Source organism: Ischnura elegans, chromosome 5, assembly GCF_921293095.1.
Source record: "Ischnura elegans chromosome 5, ioIscEleg1.1, whole genome shotgun sequence".
In the NCBI taxonomy this organism is placed as follows: domain Eukaryota; kingdom Metazoa; phylum Arthropoda; class Insecta; order Odonata; family Coenagrionidae; genus Ischnura; species Ischnura elegans.
In genome coordinates this window covers 5,376,447-5,401,922 of record NC_060250.1, presented here as the reverse complement: position 1 = coordinate 5,401,922, position 25,476 = coordinate 5,376,447, and the positions used below count along the sequence as shown (strand labels likewise).

The window sequence follows — 25,476 nt, the reverse complement described above, 5'->3', positions numbered from 1 at the left end:
ACGTTTTCTAAACTGGTCGGGAATTTATTCATAAATCGATAACAAAAAGCCTTTTCTATGATTATACCGAGAATATTTACCGAAAACATTTAAATAAGACCACTAAAGACAAAAAATGGCGGAAGAAACAAAAGCTAATATTTTTTTCGTGACTTATGAAAAAGGTTTGAATTTACGAAACTCGATTTTACGAAGTGCCAATTTTCCGGTCCCACTGACTTCGTAAAATCAAGAGTTTACTGTAGCAGGAAATTTTTTTAAGGCCTAAAATCTCCGTAATTAATATTTTACACATATAAATTTCATCATAGTGTGGTAATAACAGTTTCAAGGTTGTAACTCAGATCTTAAACTCAAAAAAACAGCCAACATCTTCCTCATTTCATAAGTAAACTGTGCTGGCAATCACTGCTAGCCACTGTGAGCTTCTTTTACATTGCCTTTGTATATTAGTTACACTATTTAGTGCCCAGAGATGGAAGCATTTAGTTTTTCAAAGGTGTCACTACAGTTATCCCTTCATAATACAAAGTCATCAAGATCAAAAAATTGGCACTTTTTTATGGAGCATTATGTAATTTCAAGTATTATTTTTGGCTCACAAAACATTTACCTGAGTTTCTCAATCATCATTTCGCATTACAGAAAGGTTTTTAAAGTTATTGGATGCTATCTGAGAGAGCATTCTTCAATAAATGCCTTTGCAGTAGATTTAACCCCTTGCACCAAAAGGACGAGTCTCCTTCGTCATGAACTTCCAACACCAATCGCACAATTACGAGTGTAGCTCATCATCAGATTTTCATACATAATTTCAGCACTACATATTTTGGGGAATATTTTGAAAGTTTTACCATGTTAAAACAACCATAATGAAAATAAAGAACTCGTACTTCATTAAATATGATGCATTGGAAGGAATAAAATGATTTTATATGATTAGCGTAACCTGTGTTCTTGCGGGAAGACAGTTTGTTCGTTAACTTTTTTAAGTCCTCACCCTTTTGGGCAGCAGATTTGAAATAGCACTTTCTCAGGAACAACTGCCCCGATTCCAATGAAGTAAATTGTTTCTTCTTCCACGCATATCATTAATTCAAAGGCTATTTTGCTATATTAACACACAAAATTTAAAAAGTAATTTTTCATCAGTATACTATTGGTAACATTATTTGTGAAACGAAGCTACAATTTGGAATCTTTGACAAAGTGTTAGTTTAGTCATCCTTCTGTGATATTATCTCCTTTTGTTTTCGTATTGGGTGTCCGCCGAAAAGTATCAGTAGTTTCCCACCCACTCCCTTTTATGTCTGTGAGTGCTAGAGGCCGAATTAGCTTTCTTAAAATTTTAGTTTTAACAAAATGCTTCCGGGACATCGCTTGACGTACAATCAGAACGCCTTTATCAGTATCCTTACTGCAGGAATATTTTTTAGGTAAGGCGTGATAGCCACTTAACATCAGAATGAAAGAAATATCACACTATTGCAATATTTTCTGAGAATTTCATGCACTCTGATCACTGGCGATAGTGAGCAACTTAGACTGCAAATGTCAGGTCATTTGGAGGGAACAATTGTACAACAGAAAATCACAGATATAGTAAAAGCAGATGAAAAATAGCACTGCCCCTTCTGTAAACCATAACACCCAGTGTTCCAGCTCTCTCTTTGAGCCATTCCTGAGTCAACAAACCAAGATATTTTTCTTGGAATCCCAGTGCATTCATTGTCACTCATTGTTCTCAAAAAATTTCTCTCCAAATGACCTGCCTGACCAGCTCATGACTGTCAGTGGCCAGTGTTCATGAATTTCTAGGGAAATACAGAAATAGTGTATCCAAATTCCCTAATAATTTAGAAATATAAACAAATCATACATTCCCCTATTGTCCTATTTTACATTATAAATGAAATTTCAGAACCCATGGTTAGATAAGAATAATTTATCAGCACAAAAAAGGTTCACTACAGTTCAAAAAAAGATATCCTGGAGATGAAATTTTTCTAATTTATTTACTTTTAAAGTTTATAAAACTAAAAGATTTAATTCTTAAGTGCATATTTACATTTTCTAACTTCTTGGGAGAATTTTGTTGCATTGCTGATCTAGCACGTCACTAAGTATTGGTGCGGTAGTTATAACCTGAGCTAATTTGTTAAATTTTGAAGAATCACAAAACATAAATTTTCCAGTGGCTTTGGCATTGGTTTACCTCAATGTCAGTGACGGGATGAGTCCACTTGAGGGCTAATCTCTCACTCCCTCCTCCAAAGTCATCAGATGACCTCGTAGTGACAGACACACACACGAGCAGGTCATTGAGCAGGAGAAGGCGTCTCGGTTTGGTTTTGGTGATCATACCAGACTGGTTGAAAGCCTGTAACAAGATACAACTTCAATCGGGACACTTTATTTATCACTTCTTGCAATATCAAAGGTACCAAAGACAACGTGTCCCAATTTTACACTGATATTTCTTACATTGCACATATTGCCAAGGAAGTTATTTCCACAAAAACTCTATGCCACAAGAGTGAGACAACATTCAAATGCTAAAACACTGAACAAGAAGTCACCATTAACAAAGGAGTCATCTTTTGCTCGTTGCATACACATTTCAAGAATCCAGAGAATTCAGGATAGTGAAAAACTTTGTTCAACTACATTAAAATCAACCCAACCACACATCATAATTGAAAGCGGTGCAAATCAAATCAGGGCCTTTTAAAAAAAAGATCACAAATTCAAGTGAGGATCAAACCACTTAACAAATCCTAGGAATGGAGGGGACACCTAGCAATTCAGTACGACGTGATGCCTTAAGGCAGACATTCACTGATGCTGCAAACACTATAGTGCTTGCTCACAGAGTTTCTGTGCACTAGAGAGTATCCCCAAGCCTAGTTGCCCATGATAGAGGCACTCCGATTGGCTACCGACGACCAATCCAATAAACCGGTTCTGGTCTCAGTGCATGCCGGGTACGAACCTTCGCAAGTGTCTAATGCAGTTGTCAAATTTCAGGAGCAGCCAAAAGGACTGAGTTGTTCAGTTCTGCTTATTGCATAAACATTAGAAGAGTGCTATTCCTCTCTCAGACCTCAGGGAGTAAACATTGGGAGTAGTTGGCAAGGCTTTCTTGGGCTTCCAGCTGCAGTTGTATATTGGTTTCCAGCAATCCCTTTCCTAAGATGCTAGCACAGAGTCTAATGAAACTTAACTGAAGCAAAACAAAAATGTAGGTCGGTGCGACCCCAACAAAGCCTTGCTAATATTAGAATATTGCCAGCCGTTGGTACTTTGTACCACCATTTCCTTTCATCACATTTAGAGAGCAATCCACGCATATGCTGACCAGCAGCGGCCTTGCACGTTCCACGCATGAATGGCACTCACCAGCTGGGTCACATTGTCCTCCCTGAGAAGGTAGCGACCCGTGCCATCCGAGACAAGGGGCCGCGCCGCAAACTTGCCCCCTACATGGCGCAGCATCTCCCGGAACGCTTGGTACTGCTCTGCCTCCCTCTTGCGCTCATTCAGCATCTCTGCCAGCGACTCCAGTTGCGTGAGTGCCAGCTGCAGAGACATGCGATCGTGGTGCCCTTGCGGCGTGTGCTTCAGCAGATCCTGCAGGCAAAGAAAGAGGAGTATGCATTGGCAAACAGAAAATGGTTTGCATATCAGAATATGCACATGGGAGTTAATCAATGGTTTGTACTAACTTACTTAGCACTTCTCAAGATAAGATTCCCTATTTGGATTGCCTTGAAAGCCAAAATGTGAGTACATGAGACTTTTAAACGGCTCATTTGGCCATCATTTAGCCAGGGTGACAGAAAAGATCGGAAATATCCTAGAAAACCTACCCTTAAATACATATTCCTTGGTTTAGAATTCTGGATTAGTGATGTTCTCCTATAATTTTATTTCTCTCATACTGAATGATGAAATGCTGATAATTTTTTAGTACACACCCACCTACACTTTACTTTCAAAGAATATTGTTTTAAAAAATACATCGAAACCAGTGAGAAATTTGTAAAAATGGAATCATCAATTTTCACAACCATCGAATGTAACATTTGGTGTTTTAAATTTTGTCCCCCCATAGAAACCTCAAACTCGGATTCTACTCCATATTTTCTTAGTTTCAGTGTAAACTTAATACCTATTTGATTATTACATTCATCAAAGATAACAACACTTCATTTTATAATGAAAATAAGAAAATCACTTGTTTTATTTGAAATATTGACAAGACGTACGCATAAATGTATTCTCATTGTATCATGTCATGATAGTAATTTAAGAGACCATATAAATTACATTAATACTTTACAAATGTATAGTCATAATAATGTCAATTTGGAATGAAACCCAGAAGCCTGCAAGTTAATCCAAAAGAGAAGTGAATGCAAAACAGATAAAAATTGGAATAGCTGCTTCATGTTACTGCATGAGTAGACCTAATTAATCCAAATAATACTGGGGCACTCATTATAATTCTCCCTGGAATAGCAAAATGCCATCTCTCGCTACGTCTGGCAGGAATCAAGCCAAAATGCACTCTCTCACCTGTAGGAACAAGATGAATTGGGGAAATCTCTGCACTGGCTTCACCATCAGGCCAAAGAATGACAATCGGTCGTGAGCGCTTATCTGCTTCACCTGCAAAGAGAGGACATAGACCACCCGTTTCACACACCATGACTCATCATACGAATGGTCATTCGAATTAAATTCTTGAAGATGATTTCTTGAAATGACTGCTTTACACAGTGAATGAATTCGGCAAATTTCCAGCAAAAACACAATGCTCTGTGGTGAGAATATTGATAGAGCATATCGATTCTAACAATATTTCCAATAAAATGCATTTGTTTTGTAAGACACAGATGACAGAATACTTTGTTTACATGTGAGCTAGGATCTAATTTATATTGCTTTGAACAATTTGGAGGGGCATGACTTAACAAAGTAATGAGAGGGATTCAAATGGGTACTTCTACAGGGGGAGGAGGGGTGAAGAAAGAAGCCGCACTGTGATCCACCAATGAGTTTCCGCCTCTAAGTGTTATGTATTCTAATAAGGAGAAGTGTTTCCAGTTCATCTGTCTGAATTACTTTTCAACAAACAACGAGCAGTAATTAAAATTTTGCCTTTTTTAAGTTTTTTTTTCTATATAGTTACTAATTTTGAATGAAATATATGATGTTGAATCTAGTGGTACACCTGGCACACTTAAAATCTCAATCAAGAGATCCCACCCAGCCCATTCTACCCTTAGTTGAGAGCATTTCTGAGCCGGCATTCACTTTCCTCTATGCCATTCATTGCAGAGGAGGTGATCAAACGTATTCCAACATATAAAATTAAGAGAAATTTATCCAACCTACTCTGAATGTTAGAGAAAAATAGACATAAATATCTTAGTTTTGATTGTGACACCACATATTTTCACAGCGGAGTAGATAAGCTTTCCCACACTTTGATTGCTCCCCTGTCATTCTCCTTTCAGTGAGGGCTGCACTTGTCTAAATATTAAACCAGCAAAAACAAATTTCTTTCTCAAATAATCAAATAGAATTGAAACTTCAGTATTAGAGTAAGTATTAATAGAGCATTAGTATTAGCAAATGTTTGCAGGTGCTGTTGCATGCACTTGAGAGTAAACACAAACTTTTGAAAAAATAATTGAGGCTCAACCTCATATCCATTAACACAACCTGGGGCCTTATTCACGAAGGCCTCGATTTTGTTGAATCCTCGAAAGTGTCGAGGCGGTGACGTTCAAGCCTCGACGTTTCCGTAAGTTGCAATTCACGAAGCTTATTGTCGCCGTTTCGAGGCCGTGCCAGACGGAAAAAATATCGAGGCGACGTAGGCCTCGACAATTATTTCGAGTCTTGTTGATCCTCGATTTACAAGGAGTGCAACTGCAGCTGGCATATTTAGAAGTTCATAGTTCAATAGTTGACGTACGTACGACGGTGATCACGGTCTTATTTCATACATTTAAGAAGGCAAAATAGGTATAATGATACGTATAGTTGTATAATTTTATAATATGATTATTTCAAAAACCGAAGTTTCATACGGTTGTTTCGTGAGCTATCACCTGTGAACTAGCCTTTCAGTTATTTTCTGTGAAGAATCGTGATTAAATATTCGCCACCACGAGTCACAATAGAACTATATTTTTATAGCGGATTTCACAGCCCCTAAATTTTTGGGGATAGGCAATACTCATGAATTCCCGGTAACTGATTTTGGGTTGTGTTCGCTCGTGTTGATTTAGTGATTATTATTAGGGGTCGTGTTCTTAATTCTGTTGTATGTTAGCTCTGTTTTCTGCAGTCGGTGATCGCTGTAGCTATATTGGAAAATCTCTGTTGTATAATTGAGAAAATGAACTACTTAATTGAGGAATTCAATTGTTGAGGCCTTCACTTTGTAGAATTCCATATTTAATGTTTGGAAAGGAAATTGCTTAGCTTTTCTACAAAACACACACTTTATTGCCGACTAGTTTCGGTTACACTGTACCATTATCAAGACTAGTGATACACATCAGAATTTGCCGGTATATATACTCTGTGGTCGGGTGATTGGAGGGGATGGGGAGGGGGGAGAGGTAAGTGACGGGGAAGGTGAAGGAGGGAAGAGATAGGGAGAAAAACCAGAGGTAGTTACAAAGTAGAGCGTGGGTTGGCGTCACAAGGATTTTTTGGGGTGTAATAGTGGAATGTCTAGAAGGGGGGAGTGGAAAGGGAAAAGGTGGTCATTAGCAATGGGTTCTTTCCTCTTTACAATTTTTAAAATTTCCAACTGTTCTCTGATGTCCAGCTGTGTTCCTTTTTTGACTCGGTGAAGCAATTCCGGGGTAAAATCCGCTTGGTGGCCTTCCTCCCGAAGATGGGTAGCGAATTGGGACATCCCAGTGTTGTTGTAGTAATCGCGCCGGTGTTCCTCCGCTCGTACGGTCAGACTTCTTCCTGTTTGTCCTATGTATTTGGAGTCACAATCACCACACCTTAATTGGTAGACCCCGCTCTTGAGGGCTGAATCAGTGGGGTCCTTGGCTGATTCAGCCCTCAAGAGCGGGGTCTACCAATTAAGGTGTGGTGATTGTGACTCCAAATACATAGGACAAACAGGAAGAAGTCTGACCGTACGAGCGGAGGAACACCGGCGCGATTACTACAACAACACTGGGATGTCCCAATTCGCTACCCATCTTCGGGAGGAAGGCCACCAAGCGGATTTTACCCCGGAATTGCTTCACCGAGTCAAAAAAGGAACACAGCTGGACATCAGAGAACAGTTGGAAATTTTAAAAATTGTAAAGAGGAAAGAACCCATTGCTAATGACCACCTTTTCCCTTTCCACTCCCCCCTTCTAGACATTCCACTATTACACCCCAAAAAATCCTTGTGACGCCAACCCACGCTCTACTTTGTAACTACCTCTGGTTTTTCTCCCTATCTCTTCCCTCCTTCACCTTCCCCGTCACTTACCTCTCCCCCCTCCCCTTCCCCTCCAATCACCCGACCACAGAGTATATATACCGGCAAATTCTGATGTGTATCACTAGTCTTGATAATGGTACAGTGTAACCGAAACTAGTCGGCAATAAAGTGTGTGTTTTGTAGAAAAGCTAAGCAATTTCCTTTCCAAACATTACTTAATTGAGGCTTAATTTTTACCTATACGCTTGCTCGCCAACATCGGACAACTTTTAGATGTAAATGACGTTTGTGAATGTGTTTGTATTTAACAGTGTGTGGTTATTCTCTTCGAACTTCATCATTTATAGAGTACCAAGTACGTTATACCGATATATGGGTAGTATGATATCACAATTTTACAAATTGTGTTCATAATATTCGTTCATGATATTGTGCATAGCCTTTCATTTCATTGGTACTATCTTGTGATTTCGTGTGGACTATAAATTATTGTTTTCATTGTGTATCAATTTCCTGGTGTTGTATTTTTTATGACCATGTACCTTATCATAAATCCTATAGTGTTTACGTTTCACTAACACTTTCCTAAGCTATTAAGGGACGATAATTGTGAGATGTTTTTGCGTCACCCGTAGGTATTGCTAAGGCTTTATATAAAATAGCTGGAGTGTTATTGATAAGAATACCCTTACATACTAAGTGGTTTTTACTAAAGATTAAGATTCGCAAGATTTGAGAGTAAGTACCACTCTTTTGAATGATGAAACAGAAATCATAATAAACGTTATCACAGTATAAACGTTAGCACAGGTTTTTAACGATGAAAGATGAATATTTTATTTGATAAGAATGTAATCAATGCACTCGATGCATGTAACATATAAATATGAGCTTTATTTTGAATGATATATGATCTGACTTATCATTAGAATCAGAACTTAGATTTAGCATGAGAAAAACAAAGATATTGAAGCACTATGTAATTGTAAGAGGGATAGGTTACAGGATGCATCAATAGGCAAGTAAGAATATTGTTTGGGTGTCATCATGTAATATAAGTGATGGTTTTATTTACTTTTGAATGCTTAGATGATAAATTGATACTCAATTATGAATAATAAGTTTTTGTTCTAAATGATAAGTGTTCTTGCATGACATGCATATTGATAATTTTTTCATGCTCCTATCTATTGCAAACTTATGAGAAGGCTGAAAGTAATGATGATACATTCAAAGTTGATTAAACATTTATAACCACCCTTCATGAACCTCTGTAGCAATTAATGGATGATGATATCGCCCTAATTTGGCTAAGGAAGAGAAGAAATTTAAGGAATAGAGGGGGATATGTACCTTTTGAAATGCCTGATGAAGCTTTTATGGGGATGAATATACTATCAAAGAAATTTTAAGCTTCTTTTTAGTATCTGATGCGACTACATTTTTTAATGTAAGCAAATCAATTTTCTTTATGAAGTAGGTACTTTGCACTCTCCACTTTCATGGCCAAGGGTCATATCAAAAGTCAGCTGGCAGTGACAGGTATTTAGGTTTGAGCCAAAGTTCAATAAGATGCTTTATGGATGAGTTGACTGAAGCTATTAACTTCTTAAATATGGTTGCCAATTGGCTACCTTTCCTATCGTGAGAGCAGAGGAAAGAAGGGAGATGAGTCGAGAGTTGGTTAAAATACTTTGATGATCTTGTAAAAATTATTTAATGAGCAAATTTACCGGGATCTTTGTGCCAGTGTAAAGTCATATGAGATACATGTTTTCAAAGTGTAAGGAGGTAGAAACTGCTGTTAAAGCATGTTTATGTAATTTATATGGAGTAGATTAATATAGTCTCATAAAATTTGCCTGTAACAATTCATACTTTGAAAATTATGTTAACTCCTTCCTCTATCTAGATTTTTTTTTTAATGTAACACCATGATAAATTTTATGTACCACAATTATTTTACAGGAATTACAGAGAATCTAGGTTCCCTGGGGTAGTTGGCTTTGTTGATGGAACTCATATTTCTATAAGGGCTCCTTCTACATACTAACACATAAATGTAAATAGAAGAGAAGGGTACGCCCATTCAATAAGTAACCCGATTGAAAACAGTTAGTTAATCTTTGTATGCCCAGATCATTATGTACTGGATTAATTCATTATATAGATAATTTTTTTCACCAACTTGAATAAAATGAGTGTTCACCTTTCTATATCTATGCGATAGTGACCTCATGATACTAAATTGTGTCTCAAGATTCTCTTGAAGCTCTCATGATTCATATGTCTGGGGCCATAGTGAAGCTCACGATGAAATGAGAAGGGTATTGGAGAGCGGTGTTAGGTCAGAACGTGTAATTGAGTAAGTCTTGATTATAGATGATTATTTCAACCAATTCTTACATAAAAATAATAGAATGATATAGTTCTAACAGTACTATGGACAGACAATATTAAATTGCTGCTTTTAGTACTGCCTTTTGTAAAGGTTTAAGTTAATTTTGTGTCACGAACACAAAGCTCTACACTGCAAAGCTCGATCCACTGTTGAGAGGTGTATTGGAGCAATTCAAAATCGCTTTAGATATCTTTTAAAACACCATCTTTTGCACTATAGCTCTACTCTAAGGTTGGCAGAATAATAACAGCATACCACATAACACATGTGTGAGAGGAAGTATATCTCTCCCTCAGCATATAAAGGAAGAAGATAAACCCCTCCCTACTCCTAATCCCCCTATTATCCAAGAAAGAGAGTTAATTCATGAGGCACAATGGGTGAGAGAGAATAATATTATGGATTGTTAGTTAAACCATACTTAAGAATATTTTACAAGGGATATTTATTAGTTGTTCATGCATTGCATTTACATCGTTTTCTTTTGGACAATGGACGCATATAAGAAAATAACCATAAAGTTTATTTCGTGAAATCTTGAGCCTGATGCCTCTATAGCCATTAAAATATGTCATTATGTGATAATGAAAACTTACCAAAGGGTTTAAAAAACACTTTTGAGAAATGCATGTGATATACAGGTATGCTGATGAAGTCATAAAACTTACAGAATAGTCATACCAGGGTAAGGTGCTATCATTATTATTAGATCATTAAGGCACTATCTTTTCGCAGAAATTGGGATTGATATTGTCAACAATACACCATTTGCATATAGAATATTTTAATGAAGCAAATAATATATATTTACAAATGAAATCAATGTTGGCCCTCCTCTGGCTATGTATGTGACAAAAAAATCAATATTTAGCCTTGCATGATTAAAAGATGAATGTAAATTTCAATGTTATGAGACATGAATTTATAATGACATATATTTTAACAATCTTCTATACTCATTTATCTTATTTCCACATGCAGGTAGATTCATTATTTATGGGCCACTCAGTTACTCTCATCAATTAAAGTTGAAAACTCTAAGGGTCACTCAGAAGAATAGCATACTTCTTCACTCACCAAAGCTAGGAGCAATTTGTGATGAAGAATCATATTTGATGCCTACTTATTACTTCATCTGGGCTTGACTATCTGTGTTTGTAGAGAAGTACCTGTCCCAGCACAAGTGAAGAAAGATGGTCCCTTCCCACCTCCCCACTTGAGGTGGAAATATCGTGGACTATGGGTATCATATACAACCTTCCACACCTCAGTTAAAGGCCTCAGTTAAATATTTCACTGCCCTCAGAATCTCTCTTCCCTGTTGGTGATTTTATTGATATTCTACATTCAACCCTGCTCCCGGCATAATCTTTTACCTTGGAATACTTTAAAATAGTGATTTTAATGGGAACAAAATGTGGTGGAGGGATTTCATTTCATTAAGTTGGATGCATTACATTCAATATTGAATTATAATCCTACACTTGTCACTGGCATCCTATTCTATGCGGCAGGCCATCATAAAATATACTGATATTTCTTTCATAGTGTCTGCCAAACTAGTTACAGCTGTAACCTATGCCTTGCTGTGCTCTGCCCAGTGGCGCCGACTCCATGGGGTCTGAGGGGGCCCGAGCCCCCCCAAAAATTCGTTACAGATGTGAGGAAAAATGTGTCAGGCTAGTCAACTTTCCCCGGAGTGTCCAGATATCGACATTCGAGTGATCAGGGTGCTAATGTTGAATATATGACTCTTATACAATGTTTGAAAAACTTAAAATTCACTACTTATAAAATTTACTGGGGCAAGGTCCCCGGTTTGGGCCCCCCCAATTTTTTTTGCAAGTCGGCACCCCTGGTCTGCCCTTTCCCTTGATGTCATACCTATTATAATTGGGAAAATCATCTGCAAAAATAAAAGCCTTGTTCTATAATAATCTGAAGTCTTTCATGTAATTATTACCCCCAGTACCTTGAAAAATTGTTATAACGCCATGTATTTTCTAATATCTCAATCATGGATTGTTCCTGGATTATGCATTGATACCAGAATACATAATAATATTAACTAATGGTTGTTCATGAGTTGTAAGGCAACATGACATTATTTCTATTGCAATAGCAGCCGAGTAATTAGGGATATTTTTGTCCCCTATTTACCTACTATCTCTGTAATTAATATTTCCTACAAGCTTTAGATAGCTGCTTCCTTTCTCTGGCCCTTATATGACACTTGGAGGATTTGGGTAAGGAAGGGCTGCAGGGGAATGATTCTCTACTGCTGGGAACGTTTTTAAGGTTGAAGCCAATGGTTATATTTCAATGTGCTTGGTAATTGTATTTGCAACTGCTAATACATACATGGCTTTGGATGAATTCAAAATTTACAGGGATTTGGAATGGAAGTTGGTGGGATTCAGTTGATACCACAAATATTTCAAAGGAGTTAATTGGAACTCCCACTGGGTGCTCCCATATGAAGTATCTCCCTCTGCTTATGCTAGATGTGCCTTTAGGAGACTCATACTATTGTCACTCGACTCTCACCGTGTGAAATGCATTAATTAATGTGCATTTAATACATGTTTAGCTAATTTTAGTTCTAATGAGCTAGTTAGCAACTATCATATGATATCGCTACGTCTTATTCTGTATAATATATATTGGTAATTAGGTCCACATATTTACCTAAAACCTTGTGGAAGAACTTATTCTATTACTTTGCATTTTAGGAAAATCGTTGATGCTTGCAATATACAATGTTACGGTAAAGTTCGCAATAATTATCAAGCATTGGGTTGAGAATGTTAAATAACACGCATCATTTTCTTATATTTGAAACATTGTACGTCGATACTAGTTTATAATAACTACCCCAATATTTGAAATAATTAACCAATTACCCAAAATCTATGAAAATGTGTTTCAATTGGTTTCCCTAATCATTGAATATCAGCGGAAAAACATTCAAACTTACTTCTCTATTCGGAATCCAATTAAAGTTCGAGCGAGAAGTCTTGGGAAAAAGAAGAGCATCGAATATCAATCCCTCGATAATCCATGACGTCACAAGCGTGAATTTCGCCCACCTTCTAAAGTCATCGAGTCCTCGATTTTCGCTTCCTGAATAGCACGGAACGCGATTTCCTGATCCTCGACATTGTCGCCTCGACGGCTTATCATTGTCGAGGCGACATTTCCGATTTGTTCCTGAATAAGGCCCCTGAGCACCATGCCACAAACTATTCGGAGAATAAGTAATGGAAACACAGAAGCAGCGGACACTTTCTCCATGAAAACCAAGGACAATAAGAAATAATACGTTTTGAATGAGGAGACTAGTGAGCAAATGCTAATGCCACTCAGCACTTACTTTGAGGAAGTCTGCCAGGGCAGACTTTCTTTTCGACTCTTGCTTTGCCAGATCCATTGCCACAGAGAAGTTGTTGATAAAGTCACTATATATTTCAAGTACAAAGGCCTTGGAGAATGAGGCGAAAAACACATCCCCCAAAGATTCCTCCCGGTCCCAGTTCCTCACGGACTCGGTGAGAGCGATTCGGAAGTGCGTGTGGCACTGCAGGATCTCAGGCACACGATGGAACAGCGTCGCTATCTTGGACGCACTCAGGATGGGCGGGCTGCTCTCCTCCAATGGCTTCTTGTAATCCTGGAGAAAGGAAAAGCAAAGAGAGTCAACACTTCATACCAGGCATGTCTTCATGAAAACACATTTCAAAGAGAGAAATGCTTACAAACTGTGTGCAGGGAACCCTTTCAGCTTAGGTATATACAATTGTTTATGATGCAAATATATTAATGGAGGTTGTATTTACAATTCTCAAGTGGCTGGTATTTTAATATGTATACGACAAACCATCAAATCAATGATTTCAATTCCTTAATATCAGTCACTTATGCAGTACTCAGTAGATTATCATAATCTTGGTTTTAGGTCTCTCAGACATGGTTTCTTCAACAGTGCATATGTACATTGATAGTAAATATGTAGTTGCAACAAGACTCTTGCAACACATCATGCCCCCTATAAGAGGCTCGCATTCTAAGTAAAAAATGCTGTCATTCTTGATATCGCTTATGGCCATAAGACAAAGTAATAGGGAAAACTATGTAGACAATTCAATGCCAATAATTTCTATATTAGTGAATGCTTCATCAATCAGTTAAGCTGACATTGAACAATTTTTATTCCATGACAGTAATTTGACTTCAAATGTAGTTCAGTGGAACCATGGTGTAGCAACTGCGGCATACTGTGAGAATCACATCATTGCCTTGTGATATGCAGTATTATTAACACGATGCTTACGGATGGCGAGAATTCTCGTCATTTTTTTCCCGAACGTTTCGGACGGATGACGAAGATTCTCGACATTTAGGCACGTCAACGTAAACACTTTTAAAGCGTACAATACGCATTTGTTAGTATGTTTTCAGTTGTTGTTCGTTATTCATAACGAACAGATGCATCATAGCATTTGAATGGGTCAAGTTATATTCTAAACATTAGCTTTTTAACCATGTTTAAACCAAAGGCATATTTCCAATCTCAACACCTCCACGCAGAATCGGCGTTCCTAGGAATCTAAATACCCCGGTACGCAACGTGTTAATGTCAAATGACGACAGATATCTCTTGAGGGCTGATAACCGCTGAGCAATCATAAAATACAGTGGTAGCTCATTTTAATGAATAGGGTGGTATCCTATTACTTTTTTATTGAAAAATTTCAAGCCCATAAAAATGCGATGGCTAAGAATAAATGCTGGGAAAAGCCCTTATGACGTCATTCTGGTTCTGGCTGCCGCCGTGTGAGGCCACCTTGGTGTGAGGCTATGAGCGCAGCTACGATGCAGGCTGCTAGCAGGTAGCAGAGTACCCTGCTAGCAGGTAGCGCTTGGCTTAAATAAGGATTCATAATACCCTATCAAACGAAGGAAACTTTCCGACCTAAAGGCAATTTTAATGGGTGATTATTGAGAGATGTTTCCCTGAGCTCTGTGCCTCATGCATGCATTGGTAATCTCAGACGATGTAAAACTCATATCTACTCGTATAGAAACTAGGTCCCTGTGACGTCACATGGAGTGGCATCGCATGGGTGCCAATCTGGCCTTTTTCAAATGAGGATCAAATTGACCATTAACATTCGTCTAAACTGGGATTTCTAAAACCAAATAATTTGTATATTATTAATACACTAATGGTGGGTAACGAATCGCAATAAATGCCTTTTGTCGCAAAGTAATTTGATGCTCTCACCAATCCCGGACAATCCCAGAACCGAGGTCACGTCACAACACATCAAAACACTCAGCCACAGAAACAAGGACAATAATATTTTATTAGCAAAATTATGTATAACATTGCAAGTTAAGGCAAACACAAATCTAATATCTGTGAAATAGCACCAATACGAAATAAAATCTGTAAGTTAAGGTAAATATGAGAATTGAGAAGCTTCATCTATACCTTTGAATATAACGATCACCAAGTATTACGAACAATTTTTATTATATCCCATTAAATCGAGCTTCCACTGCATAAATTTGCTTACATCTTCAAACTTGTGATGGTGATGAACCCAAGTTCAATTAGTACAATGACTATTATACATGACACCATGCACCAACTTCTTACCAATATTACGGCAAATAGACATTAACACTAGAGGTCTGATCAACACTGCCCCTTTACTTAGGTAAGCACTTCCATCAGTGACTTAGACACTTTACAATTTTCAAATTCGATTCCGTGTATAAATAAAATGGAAAACCCAGTTATAACAGTATCCAAAGGAAAAGCTCAAGGGGATTGTAAGAAATTTTCCAGAGAGCTATACTTTCCAAGTAACTTGGAGTTCACATATAGTGCTGCACACTTGGTAGACAGGGCTCCCCACTACATAGTTCCTAGGGCAGATTTCTTCCCTAGCCCACAGTGGGAAACCAAAGAACTCTTCCCATTGCCAACTCCAAGCCCAGGATCCTCAGTATTGCAGAGCACACTTACATTAGCCAAGCGCTGAAGGCTCGCCACATACGAGTTCTCCGAGTGCACGATGGCCGCAACGATGTGCCGCCGCTTGATCTGCTCAGGTGTGAGGCTAGGGGGAGGGGGGGGCAAGGCAGGCGGCAGGTGCCGGCGCTGCTGGAATGTGGCGAAGGGAGGAAAGGCAGCCGAGACATCGGCCGGAGACACTGTCATGGCGAGGGGCCTCTTCTCCGAGAGCACAGAACCACCAATTGAGTCGGCAACGTCCTCCTCGGCCAAGAGGGGCATCACCCCGCCCCCATCGCACAAGGGGTGGTGGGCAGCCTCCTGCTTCCCCCCTCCCCCTCGGTCCACATCGTACTGGTTGCGCCGAATGGAGAACCAGCGTGAGAGTCTGCTCTCGGAAGGCGCATCATGATCAGGGGGTGTGGGGAGACAGCACGCTTCACGGCCTCGACCCCTTGACTCACGCCACTTGTCGCACAGAGTGCGTGCCTTGTTCAGTGTTGACCTGAGGTTGCCACTCGCCCTGAAACAGCAAAGAGATGCATCTGAGAAAGAGGAAACCAACAAAGAGCTATGAAGAGTTCATATGCAAGCTTCCAAGATATAGCTGGTGGGTCGACCCCTAGACATTTGACGTTAGGTGACATTTATCAATCTTTGCCTAAAATAGGCGGTGTGAAGGTGTGTGTGTTGTATCCCAGCCAACATTAGTGGGGCCCCAATCGACCCTCCTAAAGGATCCTTACGAGTTGAGAGTGAGCTTGTGAAGAGTTTCTACTTGGGAGGCTATGGTTCGTCATGGCTTTGAACTCCCAAAATCCACACAGTAAACTGATTCAACCAGCTCACCTTCCCGTTCACTAGCTCAACAGTTGGTCCACCTAGTTCTTGTAACCCTCCTACTAAATGACATCTCTGCAGGCTTCAAGTTTCCCTAGCATTCATCCTTAATGGCACATCTTTCGGGCCTTTCTCCAAATTTGCACATCTTGATGGAGCAAAAATTTCTATGGCCATCAAGCTCTCTTGTTCTGATTAGAAGATGTCTGCAGGTTGCTCAAGATACTGATTATGCCACAGGTAAATCGGGTGGAGCGTGGGGAAGTCTCTACACTGACAACATTAACATCTAAATCATGATTACTTTTACTCGATGAGTCTCTCATACTTTATCCAACTATCTATTCATGGTTTTTTTCACTACATGTGTCTCATTGTGAATTTGTGGTAAGTACAATGGAGAGTCGTCTCTAGCTAGCCCATCTCCTACATTTCTCCTTTTTCTGTCCCTCACTCCAGTGCATTAGGAAATTGCAGTCTGTGACACACCAACGCCACCTTTGTTTACTTTTTGATCTCAGGTGCATGCTCTTACCTCGCAGCAATGGTTGTGGGCGCAGAGGAGGCGCACAAGTGCTCATCAAATGACACCAATCGGTCCTGCCGCCGCTGCCCTCTCCCTTCTTCCTCATCCTCATCATCTCCTTCAGTGGATGAGGAATAAGAGAGTGAAGATAACGGCCGATCTGACTCTGCAGCCGAACCCCATGAGTCTGTCTCGGAGCATGGCTGCCGACACGGGTCGCGCCTCACATAACACCCTCCGCCATGCCGGCTGCCTTCGTCAGCACGGCACTGCGTTGGCGTGGATGCAGTACGACAGCCTGAGCCTTGCGACGAGTTATCCCACCGCAGTTCATCTGCAATTAAAGAAGAGAAGATTTCACATTTTAGAGGAGATAAAAATAATGAATTTTCTACGATGACATCTTGAGGTTCAGTTTTAGTTTAGCGTTAGCTATGAGTGTGCTTATCAATGAAACAGTTTTGCCATCTCCCCTTTTACATACTCATTAGCAAAAACAAATTGCTGACACCATTTAAAGAGATTTACAAATTGAATGGTGACCATTTTACCAACACAAACGCTCACGAGATAAATTAGGAGCATGTAGTTGTGGGAGTCAGTAGCTGCAAGGCATCGTGGTATGGCACCCATGCATCACCTCCCACAGCCTATACGTGCTCACATTTGGTTTATCAAACCTGCTTCTACCAAGGCTTAAACAATCCCGCTGAGTAATAAAATGGATTAAAACTATTTTATATAATACTCACAGTATTTGACAGTAGTAGTACAGTATTTGTACAGTATTAGTATTATTACCGTAGTATGGAGTTTTGTATATCAGTATGTAATAGTACAGAATTTGGTGGTGGGGTTGAGTCCTTGCCTGCCAAACCAATTGCGGCGGGTTTAAGTCCCGCATGGGCAAGGGTGCTTTTAATTGTGTTGTCCATACATGTATATACTAAATGTCCCATCAAAAGAGCATGATTTCAGAAATATAGCTAGAAGTTTGAAAATTTGCAACAACACCTTTGGCACAAAGAAAGATAGTAAATATTTATAGGTAGGTATATATTTACAGGTTGTTATAGGAGGAATCAGTACTATTTAATACAGGAGGTGGTGGGGGAGACCATTTTAAGCACTTTTTGTCCCATAAATAAGGGGTTGCAATTCCTTAGATACTGAGCTATGGCAACGCAAAGATTTTTGGGATGCACTTTGCAGTTACCATGGAGATGGGTTTTTCTCAGCTATCCAGCCTCTTACGACTTTCATTAATACTCCCTATTTTTCAGGACATGAATTAATTAATTGAGGTTGGATGAAAACGTGCGATTATAATTGTCTGAAACAATTAATCTCAAAATGGGTGAGATTGCGCAATTGTATTGCTGATACTCACTCAAAGCTCTCGTTCAATTAACCTCAAAGATTAATTGTTTCAGATATTATTAATCGCACATTTATGTCCAACCATAATTATTTGAAGTCCTTAAAAATCCAGAATATCAAAGAAAATGTGGAAAAGGCTGGATACCCAAGAGAAACTGTTTCCACGTGAGCATTTTAAAGTGCATACAACAAAAATGTTTGTGTTGTCATAGCTCAGCAATTAAAGAGTTGCAATGCAATTTTTACGGGGGAAAAAGTGCTTTAAATTGTCTCCCCTAACACCTGCTAAAGTAGTATTGCAGATTCCTCCTGAAACACACTGTAAATATATCATAATTATGGCTTGATTAACAAAGGAGAGAAAGTTGACTAAAATTGATACTTCATTACACTGACATTTTCAATCACATTTACTGCCATCTAATCAATTTTTTTAAGGAAAACAACATTCTTAATTACCAGATACTGATGAAAAGTCATTAAGATTCCCTCCTCCTACAGAGTTACCTAAATTTCATGGCCATATGGTACTGACATGGGGTAACAATAATGGCTCTACCTCATCGACTATTACACAGAGAGACCTATGAACTATATGGCTCAATCAGAGGTATTAATTCCATCAGAAACTGATATGGTCACTCGAGAAGCCCAACAACAGCTCGCATGGAAAGGACTCGATATAAATATGTTGTGAAGGGTAAAATGTGCATTGCGGGTGACTCCGTAAAAAGTTATCACCGTGGCTAGTCCCGGTACACTTTAATAAGGGTAAATATGTTGTTTCATCTGCTAATATTGAAAAAGGATGGCTAAAACCACTACATAAATGGGTTCTTTGCACTACAAAATTGAAATTTTGAATAAAAGTTAGTTTGTAAACAACAAGATGAAATTATTTTTTCCATTTAGCATTATACGAGGGCATACTGAAAAGTGAGGTCTCCAACGACACCATTTCCAAATGCAATTGCTTAAGTCACCAGGCAAAATTTGACATCAGCACTGCATTCCTTGGCTCCTACACCAAAGAGTAGAACCGCCCACGTGGTGGCCATAGCCTGCTCATTCACATGCATGGCACAAATTTAGAATGGAGCTCCCACTTAGTTCGCCTGCCACTACGCTCAGCCATTCCATTTTTCAATGCAAAAAATATTTTTCCAATAGAAATTCACCATCAGTTAGTGGAAGTGTACGGTGAGAAGCTTATGACAAACACAGGCGGAGTCAACAAAACGACCCTTTCAGTAAAAACAAACGATAAACGATACTAAGTTCAGACTACTAATGACCAACGCAGGCAACCCGCATACCAATCGAGCACACCCCAGAGTAGCTCTCTGCCTACTCGATCCTGTTGACGGTCGCCTTTTATTCATGCTTTTTCATTTTCCCAATTGCTTTCTATGGATATCGCTCGTTTCCACAAATTCTACGTTGATAAGTTTCCACGTGAGTACCGATGGGACCACCGGCTGGAGATGTCCTTTTTGCACGAAATACTCTCCAATCAATTTGCGAGTAACTATCGCGCTATGAGGGCCGTGCATGCCATACATAAATACCAAAATGGATAATTTCCAACTGCCCCCATTGAATAGAAAGAACGTGCGTGGTAAAGGGATTTTTCGATCGAGGTTGAGGATTACGCCATTTTGTAGCTATCGATTGTTATTATTGCAATAGGGCGGTTTCCTATTATATTTTTATTGCCAAAATCGAAATATTATTACTCCTGGAGTACAGATTTCACGCCCATTGATTTTTAAATGACGATATCTATTTTTCGCGATTGAATGAAAAGTGAAAATTTTCAAGCCCGCAAAAATGCATCGGCTAAGGATGAATGCTGGGAAAAGTCCGTCTGGTTCCCGCTGTCGCCGTGTGAGGCCACCTTGGTGTGAGGCTATCAGCGCATCAACGATGCAAGCTGCTAGCAGGTAGCGGAGTACCCTGCTAGCAGGTAGCGCTTGGCTTAAATAAGGATTATTGATACCCTATCAAACGAAGGAAACTTTCCGACCACAGGCAGTTTTAATAGATGATTATTAAGACATGCTTCCCTGAGCTCTGTGCCTCATGCATGCATTTGTAATCTCAGACGATGTAAAACTCATATCTACTCGTATAGAAACTAGGTCCCTGTGACGTCACGTGGAGTTGCATCGCATGCGTGCCAATCTGGCTCTTTTGAAATGAAGTTAAAATTGACCATTGCCATTCTTCCAAACTGGGCATTCTAAAACCAAATAATTTGTATATTATGAATACACTAATGGTGGGTATCGAATCGCAATCAATGCCATTCGTTTTCTTCGATGAAGGAAACTACCCTATTCGGACGATGATATGGAAGGAGTTCACAGAGGAAAACTTCCTTCGACGCGAGGCGTTCGCGTAATGACGCTAATGCCCCGCAAACAAAGGTTTGCGTCACCTAAAGACGATTAGTCACCACATTTACAAGGCATTGACGGCAGGCATTTGTTTTCCTGGGACACTTTAAACCGTTGTTTCTAACATCAATGCGAAATAATAAATTTTACTTTAAATAATGACCGGAACTACTTCGCGATTACAAAAATGTAAAGAGATTGTCAAATGCCTTTCTTAACCCACTAAAACCCAATGTTGCTTCTAAACAACATTAAAAATGTATAAGTTTTCGGCTCTATTCAGAAAACATTTAAACTGACGTGTTCTTTTGTGCTGTAAAGTTTATGGCGAAATATGTGGCTGCCACAATAACTATGATTGAGAAGAAAGTTTTCACGTTTTTAAAATGAGAAGTCTTGAAATTGAATTTCTCCTAGAGGCAGCTCTGGGTTCGAAAGGATTAATTCGTATCTAAATTTAGCAAATAATAACGTTGATTAACGTCTCGGGTTATATATACGTCTTGTAAGAATGATACGCAAAATTATCTGCCAACGTTTCGCTATATTTTATGAAAATTATAGACCTTTACAATTGAGTATTTACAGACCTACCTTCTACTACTAGACCTATACTCCGAGACGTTAATCAACATTAAAAAGTAAGGTCAAGAAAAAGAAAAATAATAAGATCAGGGAAATTATCTGAGCATCAGTTGGATATGACTTAAATACAGATTACTCTTCCACATCATTCTTCTTCCCGCAATTGTTTTATCACACTATATGGTTGAGGACCATTGCACGCTTGTTTCAGCGGAGCGGCCATTCATAGGTTGGATGATGAAATTGGCGCAGATAATATTTTATACGTAGGAATCAAGTATGGACGTGAATATAACTCTCATGATAGATGAATACTGGTTAAATTATATGATGGATAAGATAATTTGCCGATTATCGAAATTATGACAAGTTGAAACCTCACTAATTTCCACTACATTGGGGTAAAGAAAGTGGGGGTAGTCAGATAATTAAGGTGACAACCAGATAAGTTACTTTTCCATAAATTCTCACCTCGGTCGCGGCAAAAATCACGTAATATAATTTCTGCGAGAAAATGTTAAATTGCACGGTGCGCAGTACACAAACGAGTAAAAAGTGCAAACCTAACAGATTGTCACACGTCCAGATTCAAGGGGCAAAGGTTTAGTGTCGCCAAATCAAAGGGAGGCAAAAGGATCACACTGAAAACCACGTACACTGTCTCCTCTTTAGACCATACATTTTGAAGGCCTGGTTGCACGGTGCGAGCGAGTTAATCCCTAAATATATGAACTCGAGATTGAACGTAAAAATGTACCGTCTAACCGCCCAACTAGCGTGAATGCATTAACAGAAAATAGAGCTCTCATTTTCTCATTAGATATATTCATCCAATCGCACATCTTCCGTTCCGCTCCACCACAGCCGTTGATGCATTTAGACATTAACTCGTCCGTGTTAACTGTGTAAACAGGCATTTTGAATGAGTTCTCGATTTTCTGGTATTTGTAACTTCCTTTGGTAGCTAAGAGGCAGCCTCACTGCCTCCTTCCCTTAAATTCACTCCAGCTGCAAATGAAAGAACTTCAGTGGAATGGGAGGATTTTCGTTTTCCTCCTTTTCGTTCTCTCGTCACAACCCTGAAAACGTACGACTGAACGTCCACCTGCACTGGCTAAACTAAAGAAACATGTAGTAACATTATGCTATGCAAGGCATAGTTATAGATTACTTACAATCAAGGATATACACTTACTGGATAAGAATGATGTACTCTGCAAAAACTCTAGAAAGTTTTCCGAAATATCAATTGCTGTCTTGAGCCATTTTTCATCACGTTTAAGAAATCTATTGTTCTCTATTGAACATTCATTCCACTTCCTCACGTACTTCAAAACAAAATTCCATTCAATAATCCACTAAATGCTTTACAACTATTCTTATCAGATTCAGTAGCAATATATTTCTCTGCAGCAATATATTTCGTCACATAAATGTTTTTAGCATTACATGTTTGCTTACTACATTTCAATAGGATACTATGCAGCTGCAAACGTGAAATTTCATTGAGAGATATTTATACCCAAGTTTTTTTTACAAAACTTAAAACAGAGCCTAAAATTAGATGGAATTAAAGAGAGAAATTTAGAAAAATATGTGCGAAAGATGAAAAAGATGGTGTTCGAGTCACAAAATGTAAATGAGAAAAAAGTTAACTACATATTTCAATAAAAAGGACAAATAGACCTTCAGGAAAAAAATAAGTAAACATTAATTGCAATGCAGTCGAAATGGAATATCAACGTTACTTCCACAAAAATAAATACTTTCATAGTTGGATATATGAAACTAACCAACACAGAAAAGAATAGGAATACTCTGTTTTCAAGAAAAGCAGCAGGAACACAAAAATGGAACCAGTCGACATCGCACCAGAAGCACATTTAAATTTGAAAGTGCATTTCAATTGAAAAAGAGAATATGCCTGCGAAAACATCAGCAAAAAAAACTCGCGTGCACCTTGTCGGTAGACCTTTAAATAAGTATGGGAGGCAGGAAAGAGGAGGCCATGGATCATGGGCGGCTCTTGCATGGAGAAAGAGAGTTGGTTTGTTGGTAAAAGAGTCCGTTTCCCTACGATGTACGCACACGATGTAAGGCCATTCTCCGTAGTAGTTTATGGAATGCACTGAAAGAAAGAAGCCTTTCAGTGTAATCCTGCAGTGCTCAGCGATTGCGTAATGAGAGTCATTCGTAGAAATATTTATTAATTTTACTTTGTCATGATTATTTCCCAGCACTTTTATACCTATTATCCAGATATAAAAGTGAATGTGGCCTTATCGCTTCCACACGCTTGCCGCGTCGCCGTACTCTGAGCCGCCGCCGGCCAGAACCGGGGTCGACCGCACGCTCGAAAAAACGATTTAAAATTCGGGGTTGCAAAATGGTGCAAGATTTTATTTTAGATTCACAATGTAGACGCTTCATAGAACGACGTGGTATAAGTCACTTGGCGGAAGTATTTACTTTTTCTCTGCGTTTATGTAAAAAAAATTGGCTAAAAATAGGGCCCGCTATTTTGTTATATATCTATGGTAAATGATGAAACAAAATCTATAAAAAAAAACCTCCTAATGGAAGAAAAAGAAGTGTTAATTAAGATGGTATAACAGTTTTGTCAATAAAACTATTCATGAAACCACTGCACGAGGATAAATGTGGCTATTTTCATAAAAAAATCGACGGTGGTCGTTTTCCGCTACATTTGTTCAACTTTTACCTCAAATATATACTGTTAACGTGAAAACACAGGAAAGAAATAATCTGGAGAGTTATGCACAATTAATCTGAGTATATGCATGCGAAGTTTCCACTTCCTAGCTCAAAAAAAAATCGTTTTTGAGGTTTTGGTCACTTTTTTCGATTCCAGGCCGCCTAACTGCGTTTCTTCTACGCCTTAAAGATAAGGCTGATATTGCTCTCTGGATATCATTGCTCAGTTTCATGCTCTGAAATTTTCCAAGTATTTATCACTAAATGGTTTCCCCTTGTATTTCTCAATTATGTTGTTTCCTATAACGTCATTCGGCGGCTCTCAACGTGAAGTGTAACTGTATTATCTGCATATGGAGTAGCAAAGGAGAGGTGAGGCAGGCGTGGGTTAGCGGTCTCCTCAGCAGATATGAATCGCGGGCAGTCGCCACAAAGGAAAAACTTTCGGGGGGGCCGAGGTCCCCCCCCCCCCCCAACGGGCAACGTGACGGGGTCGAGCCAAATCCCACGACAAATCACCCCAAGGCGTAGAAATGGCACAGTTACTAATCGACCTCTCCCTCTCCAACCACACCTGTTCTTCAATTAATATCGTCACCATGGGTCAAGGCATCGATGCAAACGTCATCTCACTAATGAGTGGTACACACTTCCTGCATTCATTCAAAGCTGCAACAACGTCCCACTCACACAGAAGGGGACTCCACTACGAGGCTCCACTCCTTCCCGTACAAGTTTGATCTCTTTAGAAATGGTTGAAGCTGTAGTTGGGAAAAAAATTAGGCGGTACTCACCCAAAGTTTCCAATTGCTGATTATGCATTATACATCCGGCCGCGATTGAAATTTGAAACTCAAACTGTTGGGTATATGTGGTACATTTATATTGCGCAGAACTGTTGCTGTTGCTGCGCATGCGCACGTTGGTGAGCGCATGTACATACGATAGTTGGCGGGAGAGTCAGTCACTCGCAGTCACTCTGAGCGAGTAAGTTGGTATGTGAGCCTGTGTGTTACCATGGGCCCAGGGGGGCATGGTGTGAAGTGCCGTAATGTATTTCTTTGTTGGCAATAAAGCCTAATTATTAAATCTATTAAGTTTTTACTCAATTGTTAACCTAAGAAACCTGAACAC

At 39.1% G+C, this 25,476-nt stretch overlaps 1 protein-coding gene across 4 annotated transcripts in view; it reads right to left on the bottom strand.

The window, feature by feature from the left end:
- LOC124158457 (rho guanine nucleotide exchange factor 10-like protein) overlaps window positions 1-25,476 on the bottom strand; it is a 173,396-nt gene that overhangs the window by 27,790 nt on the left and 120,130 nt on the right. For all 4 annotated transcript variants that reach the window (XM_046533548.1, XM_046533551.1, XM_046533550.1 and 1 more), the window contains 6 exons: window positions 17,273-17,597; window positions 15,910-16,420; window positions 13,249-13,545; window positions 4,579-4,671; window positions 3,400-3,630; window positions 2,216-2,380 (listed from right to left, as the gene is read on the bottom strand). In XM_046533548.1, the coding sequence (XP_046389504.1) occupies window positions 2,216-2,380; window positions 3,400-3,630; window positions 4,579-4,671; window positions 13,249-13,545; window positions 15,910-16,420; window positions 17,273-17,597 (1,622 nt within the window). The remainder of the gene's footprint in view (window positions 1-2,215; window positions 2,381-3,399; window positions 3,631-4,578; window positions 4,672-13,248; window positions 13,546-15,909; window positions 16,421-17,272; window positions 17,598-25,476) is intronic.